Below are 15,679 nucleotides of genomic sequence, written 5' to 3'. Positions count from 1 at the left end.
CTCTTCCATCCCTTTCCCAAGGCAGTGAGGATTTATGAATCGCTCCCTGCCCCTGTCCTGAGATGTGTTAGTTATTGATTCATTTTACCTTCAACTCCAAGATGCTGATCAGCCTGGAAAGTGAAGGCATTATTTATTATGTGTATTAAAACCAGACCTCTCCAGTGCTGAAGGACAGGTTTAAAAATCTCTAGGTTGCTTCCACCTTAGAAAACCTATTTTTAACAATCTGAATCTCACATCATCCTGTTATGGCTCTGACACTCCCTAGAAAAGTTCCTCTGACACGAATGGATCTTAAGAGTGATCCAGGAATCATTTTGTGGTAAAACATAAAAGTCTGGTCACATAACTAAATTCTTACATCCGTGTACAGCAATGCACCGAGTGTTTCTGGTATGAAGTGCACCTCAAGGTTCACTTCCACAGCATTTTCAGATGCAGCTCAGAGCACCTCTGTCCACTCTCTATCCAGAGATTTAGGCTGAAAATTAAACCCTGGGACATTTCCTGGGTGGCACCCACCCAATGAGGCTGAATAAATATGAAGTTTTGGAGGAAAGTGCTACCACCAGGACTTTAGAAGCTCTTTCTGGCTCTTTGTGACTTTTATAAACTCTTGGTGACCTACCTGGCAATTCAGGAAAGTGAACTGTCTTCAATTTAAAATTTTAAATTTTAAAATCTCCATTTTAAAATTCTGTGTTAGTCTACTGTCACCTGGTACAGACAGGTGTCAACTACAACCAAAAAAATACACACAGTCGAAGGTGAGTTTTGTTAAAACCGCTGGGAGCTGCCTACATGGCAACTGTTTAATTAACTGTTCAATCACATTTCCAGCAGCCCGTTTTGATTTGTGATTCACATTTAAAGGCTGCCAGGATGCTGTGCAATTTCCTTTAAAAAGCTGGATAAGCCCCAATTTGCTGGATACAAGATTCACTGAGATCACTCACAAACACATTGCTCAGCTGCCCGGAGGTGGAGTGTGAGGACAGGAAAACAACAACCTTCAGAGGGAACCAAACCCCAAAGAAAGTCAGCTCTGTCTGCCTGCTTCATTCACGGATGTCACAACACAGCTCGGACGTGTTAACTGTCCCCAGAGTGATGGATGGTGACAGCTCTGAGGGAATGACTTGGTGGGAGCAGTCAATCAGCGCAGCAAGGACTCGGGCCTGCACTCAAATAACTCCAGAAGCAGCTGGAATAGGAAAGGAATTCTGCAAATAGGAAAGGAATTCTGCAAAGAAACACACGGGATTTAAGGAAGTTTTAGGAATCAGCACCTAAAACACTGCTTGTGCACAGATGATTTTGAGCGTTCATGATAGCAACCCCATGATGTGCTTGGTGTCAAGTTCCCACAATGGAAGGTATTAACCTTCCATTGGAAGGTTACAGCAGGAAGTTTCACCTTCCAATGGCAATATGCTAAATTCTAACTGTTTAACGGCACTCCGGGCTTTTTGGAAAGAACAAAGTTGTTCCCTCATTGTCCATTTTTGGTGGGTTTGGATTGACTTTCTGTGTGCAGGAGTGGCTGCACACCCCTTGCCAGCCTGCCTGGTGGGGGGATGAACCTCTGCCTTGCAAATCTGAGAACCAACAGCGCATGAACAGCATGAATCAGGATGATCACAAAAGAGAAAGAACACTTCTCCTTCCATGTACCCCCTGATTAATTTTGTCCAAGCCCAGTCCAGCAGCATCTGTTCCCAGAGCAGGCAGAGGGGATTCCAGAAGTGACGATGCTGGAATGGCAGGCAGGAAGAAGCTCAGTTGTGCATTCCAGCCTCGCGGTCAAGGCCTCGTGGTGGTCACGGTGCTGCCTCTGTACTGGTGGCGTTACTTGAAGGTGGCGTTGAAGGCCCTGCCGATGATGAGCCTGCGCACCTCGCTGGTGCCCGCCCCGATCTCGTAGAGCTTGGCGTCGCGCAGGAAGCGCCCCATGGGGTAGTCATTGATGTAACCGTTCCCACCTGCCACCCAAAACAAGCCACAGGTCACTCCTTGTCCCCAGTTTCAGGGCTGAGGGTGGGACAGCAGAGGGAAATGCTCTTGCACTGTGCTTGGCTCTGTCCAGCCGTCAGTGACTCACCCAGGCACTGGATCCCATCCAGGGCCACCTGCGTCGCACACTCTGCTGAATACAGGATCACTCCGGCACAGTCCTATGGGACAGTCACAATGGGACAGTGAGGAAAGGTGTCACCTGCCCATCTCCAGTCCCTGTGCTGCCCTCACCCTGCCGTCACTCTACAGACACCTGCTAAGAACCCTGAACTACTTGATCACAAAGCACAGGGACAGGGAGCTCATGCAGTGTCCCTGTCACTACAGAACACTCACGGCAGGTCTGTAAAGGCCACAGGACGACAGAAGAAGAAGGAAAAAAAAGTGCATCAGAGAAGCTGGTCTCTCACAAAGGCCCATCAATCCCTCAGGAGACCAATGTGATTTGCTTTGGGATGCAGAGCTCTGTGCTCCCACTGTTAAACACTCAACATCCTCCTCTAATAGAGGTGTGGTGACAGGTGGAGGTGACAACACCTCTAACAACTGCTACAGCACTTACAACAGCCAGGACATCTGTCTGGGCTGCCAATAAACATCTACTGATGCAGCTAAATTTCTTGCCTTGTAAAAGGAGGCTAGCTTTTAATTTTTGAGTGAAAAAAGGTACTTTGGGTGTGAACAAAAGACCCTTTGGGCTGTGAGGACTCTAATTGTACAGAGGCTTCCCCCAGGGGAGGCTCTGGGACTGGAGGAATTGCCCCAGGACACACAGCCCAGGTAGGAGTAGAGCTCACCTTGGCATTGAAGTGGCCCTGGTCACAGGCTTTGGCCACGTTGTAGACGTACTGCCGGCACGCCATGAGCCGTGTGTACATATCTGCCATCTTGCCCTGCATGAGCTGCACAGCCCAAAGACAAGGGATGTTAATTAACACAAGTGAGGGGGACCAACCGTTCCCCAAAGGATCTCGGAGAAACTTGACACAGGAGGAGACATGGGCCCAGCAGACATGAGGGAGCTGGAGGTTCTGCTAATTCACAGACCCCTAGATATCAGCCACAGCCCCTCATCCACCAACAGTGACCTCAGGGGAGCAGGCTCAGAAGTCTTTCTACCTTCTAACCACATCACAGAATCCCAGGATTTGTTGAGTTGGAAGGGACCTTAAAATTCATCCAGTTCCATCTCCTTGCCATGCACAGGAACCTTCCATTAGCCCAGGCTGCTCATTATCACATCATGCAGCCTGAGCATAAACACCAGGTGACCTTCTCCATGCAAAGTCCCTGCCAGGACAAAACTCTCAGTCTTCTCAGTTTTAAAGAGAAAAGAGGACAAAAATTCCCGATTCCTTTTCTGCCTTACCTGGAAGTGGCCAATTTTCTGTCCAAATGCTTCTCTGACATGCAGGTATGGAATTGCATGGTCAAGAACAGCTTGCATGAGCCTAAGAAGAGCAGAGGGAAAAGGGAAACTTGAATATATTGATTTAACTATATATATAAAATATATAATTATTATAATATCTATATTTTATATGTATCTATTATATGTGCATATATATTATATATATATAAAATATATTATATGTAATGATTTAACGGAAAGAATGATTTAACTTTGGAAGAGTAACCCAAGGCAAAAGGTTCTCATAGCTAAAGTGATACCCTGCTGTCTTCCTACAGCTCCACTCAAGGCAAAGAACAAAATCCAAAGGTCCCACATTTCTCCCTAGTGCTCATTTGGGACATTCCTGACATTTGGGAAGGTCTGACTTTTTAATTCAGGGGACTGAGACTTGAAGAGCTTTCTCACAAACATAGCCAGGACAGTTTGTCTGCCTCTTATCTCCAGAGCCCCCCAGCTCAAGGAGTACCAGCCAATACCATAAAAAAAAAGCACAGGTAAGAACAAGGAGGGGAAAAAGTCCTCCTCCTGCTTTGTGGAAGTTGGTCTTTCCACATGAGGATTAGCCCAGAGAGATCACTCGGGAGGACAAAAGGACTGTAGGGTGCCAATAATTACTGGGGAGCTTAAGGATTGAATAAATGAAGAACAAACCAGCTTGTGACTCTCTGGATAGTGTGTCTAAGGAATTGGTAACACAAATGAGCTGGTTATTTCCTGAGTAATAATGCAGGGATACACAAGCCAGCAACTGGGGACTGAGGCAGATTTATCATCTCTGGAAATTTTTATATCAAGACCAATCATTTCTCCAAAGCCTGCTCTGGAGGATCAGTGGACACCGGCAGGCAGACTTGCAAACATTCTTTCTGGCATTGCTTCTTCCATCCCTTGCCCCTCACAGGGGGCTCCACAGAGATGCTTTCAATTTGGAAAGCCACTGCGTGAGGAGCTGAGAGCTCAAGGATGAGGCAGAGTACACGTGAGCGAGTGGTGGCTGCTGAGAAGGCCCTGAGCACCTCCAGGAGAGTCCAGTCAAGCAGCTGTGCTGGTGCTGGAATTCTGCGCTGGTTTTGACTGGGACACCCAGCAGCCACGGGATCCTTGCACCTTGCTTCCTTCCCACATCTGACCCAGCCTCTCCTCTTCTGCTGCCCCAGTAACCCAGTTCTCCATCCGGGACATATCCTACCAAGAGCTGCATCCCAAGGGATCCCCACCAGGCTTGGCGATCACCAAGCACCCTTCTGGCCCTACAACCTGTAAAAGATGACAAACCCTTACCCCAAGGGGCCCCCAGACAGCACGAGCCTCTCCAGGTCCAATCCACTCATCAGAACGTAGACTCCTTTGCTCAGTGTCCCCAAGACATTTTCAGCTGCAAAGAGAAAAGGAAAAGGGATTTATTTATGTGCAAAACTCAGACAAGCTGCTCTCTGAGGGCCTGTGCTCACTGAGAGGAGGAGCAACCTGGGCTAGTGGAAGGTGTCCCTGCCCAGGGCAGGGGGTGGGACTGGATGAGCTTTAAGGTTCCTTTCAGTCCAAATCATCCTGGGATTCTATGAAAAATGACTGAATAGCCTGAACAATTTCCTGGAAAAAAATGTTTCAGCTTCCAAAGATCAGGAGGAGCATTAATGGCCAGAGTGCCAAGTGCGTTAACATCCAACACTGCAGGGATGTGCTTCTCCATGTCATCATCCTCCTTCCACGAGAACATGATGTTCCCTGTGGATGACTCTCGGGACATGATCAGAGCGCTGGGGCACTGGCCTTTATGATTTCAGGGTGGAGGGATCCAATACAGTTAGAAATGTCAGACTTCAGCTGAAACTCTTCCACTTTAGCTTTTGAAGGTATCTATGGGGAGCAGGAGAGCTCCTTGCTCTGCAAATGTACGATCAGGATTTTTATGATTCTGGATAAGACATCTTCTCCATTTGCTCTAGAAAGGCTGGAATTTTTCTATCAACAAAAATTGCCACTGGAATAACAAATATTGCTATTACAGAGGCCTCTGCTGTACTAATAGGGGAAAGGATGTCCATTTTCAGGCCCTGACCCCAAAAGAACTCAGAATTGTTACAAAAGCCTGTTGGAAAGTCTCCAGTAAAAAAACCTTCAGGGCAAAGTAGCTCACCTCCATACAAAGATGGGAGCTCTATTGGAAACAAGTTTCTTGGGAAGCCTCAGAAAGGCTTTGGAGAAGCAGTGGTTAAGAACTAGGTCCATGAGGGTGAAAGAGCAGTGACCTGACAAGGGATGTGCTCCCTCTCTGCAATCCAGCAGATTGCACTTTTCCAGTTCCACCAGCTCCCTTGGAGGCTGCCAGAGAGCAGATAAGCATCTGCAAAGCCCTCGGGGTCATGGGCTGAACATGTGTGTAATTAGTGATCCAATTTATCTGATCAAGAAGACAGGAAGCCACCATGATTTGAATCCAACTCACCGGGGATCTTGCAGTCTTCAAAGATCAATTCACAGGTATTAGACCCTCTCATTCCCAGCTTATCCAGCTTCTGGGCTGTCCTGAAACCTGGCATTCCCTGCAAAGTCAAGACAGTAAAAACACCTTTCATGTCTCAGTTCCGACAGACTAAAGAAAATCATGAGAGATCTGTGAAATTCCCCTGACCACAGGAACATGTGCAGGGTGCAAGGAAGGAGATAAAGTGACCTAGGAACAAGACCAAGTCTAAGTGCAAGTGCAGAGAAAACAAACGGACAGAGAAACATACACATAGGAACCCTGTGCATCCATTTTCTAATGCACATAAAGAGCAAATAAATTATTTGGACAGTTGCCAACAAAGACTCTCTTACAGCAAGGGTTGGAAGCTCAGCCAGTAACTGAATTATTCTAATAATGAAGTTATGCCCATCAGAAGGTTTACTGATCTCAGATTTTATTTTATTAAAGGTTCCTTTCCTGCCTGAAAGGCAGAAAGTAGTTTGTCTTTGAGGAAGAGGCTGGCAGTTATGGAAGGAAAACCAGCTGACTTTCAAATGAGGCAGTTAGGGTGAAGGATTCTGCTTTAAAACTCTGTGGGAATGACTAAACCTACCCTCTCCACGATGAAGGCGGTTATGCCTCGGGAGGCTGGGACAGCGTTCATGTCAGTTTTAGCGTAGACAATGAGAACATCTGCATCTGGCCCGTTGGTGATCCAGAATTTGTTCCCATTCAAAACAAAGTAGTCTCCTGGAAGCCAAGAGATGAAGTCTGTTAGCTCACAACAGCAACACTGGCATTCTCACTCCATTTATTCCCTAACAGGCTTCCCAGAATCACTTAGGTTGGAAAAGACCTCCAAGATCGTCGAGTCCAATCTTTGGCCCATCACCACTTTGTGAACCAGACCAGAGCACTGAGTGCCATGTCCAAATGTTCCTTGAGCACCTCCAGGGATGGGGCCTCCAGCACCTCCCTGGGCAGCACAGGACAGGCTTTACCTTTCTTGTCTGCCTTCAGCTTCATGGACACAACATCAGAGCCAGCATTTGGCTCGCTCATGGCTAAGGCTCCAATGTGCTCCCCGCTGATTAGCTAGAAGAAAAGACAAAAATTAGCAAAAGATGAAGACCAGCAGCACTGTTTGCGTTCCCTCTTTAGCCCCCCGCCTGTTTTCCTGCACTGAACCTCCACAGTCGCTGTTCTCTGCAAGAATGGAAGAGAGCTCCTGTTCCGGCACAGCCCAAGCAAGGAGCTCCCCTTGTGCCGAGGGAACAGAACCAAATCCCAGTGGGATGAGAATAGTGACTCAGCTCTGTCTGAGCTAGACAAGCACAGCCCTGCTTGCACAACACATGAGGAAGCTGCCAAGGAACCATGCAGGCAGCCATATGCCTGTCCCCAGCTCCTGCTTGGGCTTTCTGCTGCCCTTTTACACAAACAGGAGCTGCTGAACACAAAAAGCCAGTGAGGGGGTGAAAAGGGATGGGAAAGTTCTCTGCAATGTTCTCATAGCCCAGTCCCCCACCCCCACCCCACAACACCCTCCTCCTGTACCTGCTCACACCAGGCTCTGGCAGAGCTGTTGCTTCTGCTTCACTGTTTTTTCATCCTGCCCTTTTCTCCTTGCCTTTCTTTTTCCTCCCTGTGTACCTTTGTCCATCTTCTTCTCCTTTTGATCTATACTTTTTTTTTTTTAAAGCAGACTCAATGCTTAAGATGTGTTCAACCAATTCAATCCATCAGTGCATTGCTACAGAAGTCCTCATGAGGTGCTCAAATCTAGTTAAGCACTTCTAAGTGCTCTGTCAGGAACCAAAACAAGTCAAGCTGAAGTGACATCTCATTGAAAGGCAGAGAATGAAGCATGAAAATACACCTGAGGAAGGAGGACACTTCGGGGTTACACATTTGCAGGCTGCACAGTGCTTTGAGGAAGTGACACTGTACTTTGCACATCGTTTACTTCAACTTTTTTGTGCTCATAATTTCACTGATAATCTCAGTAACCGGGTTTCAATGTGCTCATTGTTTTTCCATGCATTGAAAAACTGAAATCTATTTAATGCACTTCTGAGTTACAACATCAATGCCCCAAGTGATGACGATACTTCACATGTAGTTAATTAACAGCCAAACCAAGCATCTGGGCAGTGAGAAATGGAGAATATAAAATAGGAAAGCAGTGACTTTCCTTCAGAGATCTCAAAAGGATTTGGGAATTTGGAAGAATATTCTCCAGTGTCACCTCAAAGCCTCCCTTAGTAACACAGCTCTAGAGAGCTGGGCTGTGCTGCCTGCAGACAAGCACCTGGGCAGAGGATGAGGTCAATATGGATTAATAGGACAAAAATTGACAAGCTAGAGAAGGGCAAGGTTGGCAAGGTCAGTATTTCCTAAGGTTTGGTCACTGAAATCTGCTGGTGCTTGAGATGCTAACACACTGTGAAAGACATTCATCCTTGCAGCCAGAACCCAAATGCTTTCCAGTGTTGCCCCTCCTCCAGCCACGTACCTTGGGCAGGTACTTTTGCTTCTGGGCCTCGTTGCCGTTGCGCACGAGCTGGTTGATGCACAGGTTGGAGTGGGCCCCGTAACTGAGCCCCACGGATGCTGATGCACGGGAGATCTCCTCCATCACCAGCACGTGGTCCAGGTATCCCAGGGCAGATCCACCATATTCCACTGGGAAGAAAAGAAAAAGCTTGTGTTACCCACCACGTGCACAAGATCCTGGGGCTGGGCTCAGTCTCCAATGAGATCCAAGACACTTTGAATGCCTCTGGATTTGACTGTTGCCGTCCCTGAGCTGGGCACTTCTGGCCCCATCCTCTCTGAATTTCAGTTTTCTCATCTTAAAGTCACAGGGATATTTTGTCTTCAGCATAAACCATATTTGATTTGTATAACATAGTTTATGTGTAGAACATGCACAAGGACACATCTTGAACATGCTACTGACATTGCACAATAACGAGTCCTTCTTATCCACCTTAGTATTATCGCAAAGATTAAATCACCAAGTTGCAACCTCCTTAAGGTGAGAACCAAGGAACACAGGCAAGGTTTGTAAAATCCACATATGTTTGCCCCTAAACAAGTGAGGAATCCTCAAGCTGCTCAAAAATGTGGCACTAAGGACTCTTCTAAGCCCACAAATGTGGAGGACACCTGAATTTTGATGAGTGGCCGATTGAGAAGGGGAATGATCCATAAATGTAATTCATTAGTGACAAGCATGTAGATTTCAAGAGAGGATGAAGTGAGACAGAGCAGCACTGGGAGCCCAGCTAGGCACATGGAGTTGAGCCTAAAACTGATATTAAAGATTAAAGTCACACAGTAGAACAGGGAAAAAGAAGGCAGGTAAAAAGAGAAGGCTGAGAAATGTATAACAGCCTTGAGGAGCCAATAGCCTATGTAAATATGTACACATATACCTAAAACCACATTTATATACACACAAATACAGTAACCTCCCAACCTAAAAGTCTTGCTCTCCAGGTAGGAAGCAAGTGGTTTTACTACTAAGAGAAGCACTACAACAGGACATGAATGCCAAGAAGCAGCCGGGGAGATAAGTTGGGAGCACTTACTTGTCATCAATGTGGAGGCTGCAAGCAAGAACAACAAGGCTAAGAGCAAATTTGTATGTGTGCTCAGAGTGACCAAAAGGCACAGCTCCAAGGGGCTGCTGTCCCAAATTCCTCAGTTTAACACCACAGCCACTGGCATCACACATAGTCTTTCCTCCCATGTCCCTCATTTCAACTCCTGCCTTTATCTGCAGGGCCCTTTTTCCTCTGAAATCTCCTCTCTCTACTGCGAACCTCAGTTTAGGGTTTGCTATCAGTATCCTAAAAGATGGGTTTAACAAGTTCTCATGAATGCAAAAACAAGACATTTTTTAATTAACTCCTATTGAATGGCTGGGTTTGGTGCTTTTGCCTCAAGAAAGGTGAGGTAACTGTGAGCAGCACAAACCCAGGATTGCTTTGCACTGCAAGAGGAACAGGAAAATGATCCTGCCAGACACCTCCTCATATAACACAAACCATGGTGTGGTTTCGAATGATGCTGCCCTTTCAAAGCTACTCTTTGTATGTGACATGCCCATATTATCATTCCATGGAAATCACTTATTTACATTTCTTCACTTTGCACTTCATAAAACAAATGGAAAATTACAAACACCACAGTTCTTTTAGTTTAGGAAGAAAACAAATAGCACTGTTATTCAAAATGTTCCCTTAATAGACTTGATGCACTGGTGCCCAAACATGCCATTTAATTGTGTACACCCTCCTAAGATTCCACATGATCTTCATATCCTAAATCCCAGTCTCCACCTCCTCCAACAAAAGCAATGTCAATAAAGAAACATGCAACTCCACAATCCAAAATTAGGTGAAAAATCCTAGGCATAGGAGGGTTTGAGAGGTAAACCTTTGAGACAATCAAGAAGGACAGGACTCGTGCGGAGATGGCTTATTTATAGTGTGGGAAACTGCTGTAAGCCTCAGGCACAACATCAAAGAAGAAAGAAGGTAAGAGTGAGGAAAAACAGGAGCAGCAGTAAATGGGGAAGAGGAGAGAGAAAGAAAGCAGAAATGCAGAGTCTTTCAGCACTGAAAGCAAGGCAGAGGCATTTTTCCAATGCATTGCTATTCAGCTGGATTCTGCAGAGCCTTTGCACAGCCACATCTAGAAAACAGGCTTTTCCATGGGGAAAGAAAGGCCCCATCAACTGCTTTTCTCCACTAAGGGCTTCTCCTCATTACCTGCCTTGGTACATTCATCACAACACTTTTCACTAACCTGTGCAAGGCTCAGTAAGATTTCCCCTGATTTTTTTTGACTGGTTGGCTGTGGTCAGCTGTCCGTTCGTTATCACAGCTTTTCAGGGCATTATTTTAGACCCTTTAACTTCTCCCATTATAGATGGATGTTTGGTCTGGGATACTTTTATCTCTAGCTCTCCTCCTTCAAAACTTGCTTCATATTAGAAAGGCACAATGTATGTTTGAGCTCCATATGTTACATCTGGAGAAACCATTTCTGAGCAGTGCCTTTAAACTGTGAAAGGCACTTTGTCTAACAAGGACAAAGGATTCAAAGTCAGAAGAATAATAACAGTTCGGAAAGAGTTTTTTAAAACACAAAGATAGGACAAAATGGATGTCACATCACAGACAAGGCCGTTGTGAACTGGAAAGTGAGAGTATAAGTGTCTGAGGAATCACCCATCAGAAGGTAAAATGGGAACAGACTTACCAGGGGCTGTGATCCCCAGAACTCCCAGTTCTCCAAGCTTCTTCCAAAAGTCCTACAAATACAGAACAAGCAATCAGCCCAAACTGGCAGTCTGGGCATCAGCAGAACAAGTTTCCCCAGGAAGCTCACTGGACACATCTGTTTATCTGCGATGTATCACGAGAATGAGGCAAATGCATCGATACCTGTTCCTCCCACAGTGCAGCTCCATCCTTGGAACTGAAAAACCACACAGATTTAAGGACACTAGCTATGCTACACATGGGAGTAGCTTGGGGAACTCAGTGAAAATTCACATGCCTAAATTTAATTCTGGAAGAACACCTCTTAAGATTTAACTCTTTGCCCATTCTAAGGAAAATTTTTGTGAAATAGTACAAAACTATCCACTAGCAAAACATGAAGTGGTGCTATGAGCTGGCACTTTAAAACCCTTCCAGTAAATCTGGAGCTGGCAACTGAAGCCAAGGAAGCCTCCTTGCGGGAGATTAAAAAAATGGGAATATTAGAGCCATGACAAAGTGCAGTAGCAAAGCATGCTGTCACCAGGGAAGCCCACACATGTCCTGGTGGGGCCATCTCCCTACTGCTCCTTTCCTCTGCTATGTGATGGACACATAAGTGAGTGCTCCTCATATGGCCTTGGTGTCCAGCAATAATTTTCAGGGAATATCTCCAGAGACTTCAAAAAGTATCATAAAATAGCTCTGGATGACATCTGGAATGCCAGGCTAAATTTATACACTTCACTTCAAAGCTGCACATATATCCCTGGAAATGTCAACATCAGAACTCTGGGAAATCCTGGCAGATGTTTAGAGCTTTTTGAGTCTTGTAGAGCTTATAAAAACCAATAGTCAGATCTCTCATTTCCATCAATCAAAGCACCCTGTGGCACAGCATTTGTTTGGTTTATTAGAAAGGCAAGTTTCAGCTCAACAGTCAAACTCCACATTTCAGCATTTGCACACAATATTTTCACAGCAAATCTGAGAGGAAATTCATGTCCAAGAAGGGGACTGAGCCAGGAGTATACAAAGCACATGTTGGAGAAGGAGCCTGAACAGAGCCAGACAGAAATCCCATAAGAATCCAAATGAGACCATTATCAATCTTTATTATTACTATTATTGCTGGGTTCTGCCCCAGCTTGCTGAAAGTTGGTAACAAAAGATAAAACAGGAAATCCAAAAAGCGTTTTCTCTGTGGTTTTTAAGTTTGAAAAGTTAATGCACATGTTCCTGTGGTGTGGCCTGGGATTGTCTGGACTAATGCAGAGATCAAAGCCCGGAGAGGCTTTCAGAACCACACATGAAATACTTGCCCGCATGCCTTTGAATTCATTTTCCTGGTCAATCTGTTGGGCCTTTGGAGCCAAATGCTCTTGGCAGAACTTTGTCATGGTCTGTCTAAGCTGGGAAAAGAGGGGAGGAAAAACACATCCGTTACATCTCAGCAATATATTGTCATCTTCTTCCCCTGGATCTTGCCAACATTCCCCCACCAGGCAACTCCAGCATCCCAAACCCAGAAGCATAAGACCATAAGGAAATCCATGGTTCAGGTTACTGGCTGAAATACCACATAAAAGGGTAACTTTTTTAGTCTTTTAAAAAGGAGCTGATGTACTTTAGTCTCTCTCAGCATTTAACCTTAATTGTACCCTGACATGAGAGAATGTTCCTGAACTCCTGCCTGCACTGGGGCTTCAGGCATGTTTTTGGACAGCAAACTTTGGAAGCTGATGAACTGAGTTTACAATGTGGTAACCCCATCCAGCAGCTGCTTACAGCACCATTTAATTACAGGCAGATACCTGTAATAAGCAGGGATACTAATTAAAACGTGTTTGTATGTCAAATTGGAACTACATTATCTACCTTACTACCTCCTACAGTGGGAAAATTTGATAGAGCCAGGAGTGTTCATTGATCCAAGTGTTAAAAAAACCAAAACATTTTTCTAAATTTTAAACTCTGAATACTTACATAAATGTACTCTACAGAACTCTATACACATACTAACAAAATTTATACAGAGTCTTAAATGTTAAAAACTTTGTCTGGATCTTATGGTAGAGTTTAATAATCCCATTTTTTTTCTTTTTGGTTCTTTATTCCCACACATTAATTCTGGTGAAGGAACAGTTTTAGAGACTGAAACCCTGAGCTGTTAAACCAGAACCTGTATAAGGCGCAGGAGCAACAAACTAAAATATGCCCACACTCCTCTGTCTTTCTCTGAGTCCCAAAAACTAAGCATCCTCTTTTTAACAACTGAGAAGATAGGTTAAATTTCCACAGTCACACAGACCCTGGGTCCCAGTACAACCAAACAAGCTTTCTCCCCATTGCTGGATTTACAAACTTTAAAAAACCCCAAAAGACATTAGGTGTTTTTCCATTGTGACAAAGCTGACTGCATTACACTTCAGCAAAGAGTTTAAAATAAATTAGAAGCAGCTTAAAACCATAATAATAATAAAAAAAAACCCCTTAATCAATTAGAGATTGAGGAGGGACTCGGACAGGTAACCCTGATACCCTAAGCCAGTTTGTAACAGTTATATTGCTTTTAAGTCACAGCTTCACTAATACGGAATATTATTTCTGATCTTGTTTTTTTAGCTTTTCCACCAGACAGATAGGAACAACAGGAATATTTTACACCTTCTTTTACACTTGCTGAATATAGAAGTACAAAGAAACACCAGTTCGAGCTGATAAGGCCATAAACATTAACACAAATGTGGCAAGGAATAATTCTGTAGCATGAAAGAGGAACAAGTAAGTTTATTTTGTACATCCATATGCTTGTACCATCAGAATTATCTGGAAAGTGAGGCTGTAGCTCCAGTGTTTCACTGGTAGCAGCCTGTGTGGAGCAGCCCTGGGAAGCCACTGCCCTTCACTCCAAGCCCTGGGGCAGAAGGGAATACATCTGGAATGGTCAGCACTTGGCCACTGCTGCACACAGAACACAGCAAAGCTAAGGATCATAGAACCACAGAACACTCTAAGCCGGAAGGGACCCACAAGGATCATCTGTTGGAAATTATGTAACTTTCCTAACCAATTTTTAATTAGCTGTTTAAAATAATTGTAAGTGTGCCCACTTTTAGTCAGCACTATTTAAGTTTCTTTTTCACAGACATTTATGGATACTTTGATCATTAAATCACCGAAACCTTAAGTTTGCTAAACTAATCCTGACAAGCTCCAATAAACAAAGCCTGAAGGAGTTGAAGATTGGACACCTGGGATCTTAAATTTATGGCCCTTCAAAGACATGGTGGAGTAACCAGAAGACACAGAGGAGACCAAAGCCTGGAAAGTTGAAAAGTCCCCATTTGAGAAATGATAAAAGGACTAATGAAAGTGGGCCAGAATAGCATGAAGAGAGAGAAATCAATAACTGATAGAGGATAGAATACTAATTAATAAAGAGAATTAGGCAACTTAGAACCAATGAATATTCATTTCTTTATTTGCTAAAAATGTGTAAGTGAAAAAGTTTTGTGTCTTGGGTTGATGTGGAAGCTGGAACTTTGTCAGACACACAAACATCTCTTGGTCAAGAATAAAGTAATGCCTTATTCACTAATACTAAAGACAGCGTTAGTCTTATTTTTCCCAGCATTTTCAGAGATTTTCGGTAACAAGTCCAACTCCCGGCTCTGCACAGGACACCCCAACAATCTCACCTTGTGCCTGAGTGTGTTGTCCAAATGCTCCTTGAGCTCTGGCAGCCACTGTGACCATTCCCTGGGGAGCTGTTCCAGTGTCCGACCACACTCTGGAGGAAGAGCCTTTTCCCAATATTCAGCCTAAACCTCCCCTAACCCAGTTCTTGCCCTTCCTTGGGTTCCTGTCACTGGTCACCAGAGCAGAGATCAGTGTTCCCCCTGTGTTGTCCCTTGAGGAAAAGCCGTAAACTACAATGAGTTCTAAGAATTATCCTAAATCTTTAAGTGCCCCATTGGGCAGGAGAACAAGCTGGGAGAGCTGCAACGCTTCTTTTGGGAGGATGTGACACAACCCCACCGAAGCGTTCCTTTGATGATCACGTTTCTGACGATTACTGCCGATCCAACAGGCCCAGCGTGGGCGCAGGGGCCGTTCGCTTACGCAGTGCCGCGTTCCGTGGCGAAGCCGCGGGAAGGGCCACGTGGGCCGGGGCCGCCGCCCGGCAGCGGCCCGGGCGGTCACTCCCGCGGGCCGCGCGTCCGGGGCGCCGCGCCCCCGCCCCGCGCGCGCGGATTGGGCGGCTCGGCCCCGCCGCGGCCAATCGGTGCCCGCCCGCCCCGCCACTCCCCCGCGCGAGCGCGGCGCGCCCCGCCGGCCGTACCTGGCGCTGCTCGGCGCTCAGCCCGTTCACCGTGTCGTCCACCGCCAGCCCCGCGCCGCCGCGCCGCGGCACCGCCAGCGCCCGCCACCGCCGCGCCCCGGCCCCCGCGCGCCCCAGCACCGCCGCCGCCATGGCCGCTCCCCGCCGCAGGCCTGCGCGCAGGCGCGGCTCGGCCC

General features: G+C 45.9%; 1 protein-coding gene across 1 annotated transcript; it reads right to left on the bottom strand.

Moving 5' to 3' along the window:
- Positions 1-775: 775 nt before the first annotated feature.
- On the bottom strand, positions 776-15,635 carry IVD (isovaleryl-CoA dehydrogenase). Its single transcript, XM_069016650.1, has 12 exons — positions 15,504-15,635; positions 12,481-12,570; positions 11,157-11,208; positions 8,398-8,567; positions 6,884-6,977; positions 6,496-6,632; positions 5,880-5,976; positions 4,715-4,808; positions 3,389-3,470; positions 2,817-2,921; positions 2,105-2,177; positions 776-1,985 (listed from the first exon to the last, which is right to left on the bottom strand). The coding sequence occupies exons 1-12, from the start codon at positions 15,633-15,635 to the stop codon at positions 1,852-1,854; spliced, it is 1,260 nt and encodes a 419-aa protein (XP_068872751.1). The 3' UTR covers positions 776-1,851.
- Positions 15,636-15,679: the final 44 nt, after the last annotated feature.

This window comes from Aphelocoma coerulescens, chromosome 5, assembly GCF_041296385.1.
Source record: "Aphelocoma coerulescens isolate FSJ_1873_10779 chromosome 5, UR_Acoe_1.0, whole genome shotgun sequence".
Lineage (NCBI taxonomy): Eukaryota > Metazoa > Chordata > Aves > Passeriformes > Corvidae > Aphelocoma > Aphelocoma coerulescens.
This window is presented reverse-complemented; position numbering and strand designations above follow the sequence as displayed.

What these genes read in the sequence shown, in the direction of transcription:
- IVD (XM_069016650.1), bottom strand. Translation starts at nt 15,635, where the DNA reads ATGGCGGCGGCGGTGCTGGGGCGCGCGGGGGCCGGGGCGCGGCGGTGG. An exon ending in AGCAAAAGTACCTGCCCAAG is followed by an intron (nt 6,978 to 8,397) that starts GTACGTGGCTGG and finishes CTTTTCTTCTAG; the next exon opens with CTAATCAGCGGGGAGCACAT. An exon ending in TGAAGACTGCAAGATCCCCG is followed by an intron (nt 4,809 to 5,879) that starts GTGAGTTGGATT and finishes TTCTCTTTGCAG; the next exon opens with CTGAAAATGTCTTGGGGACA.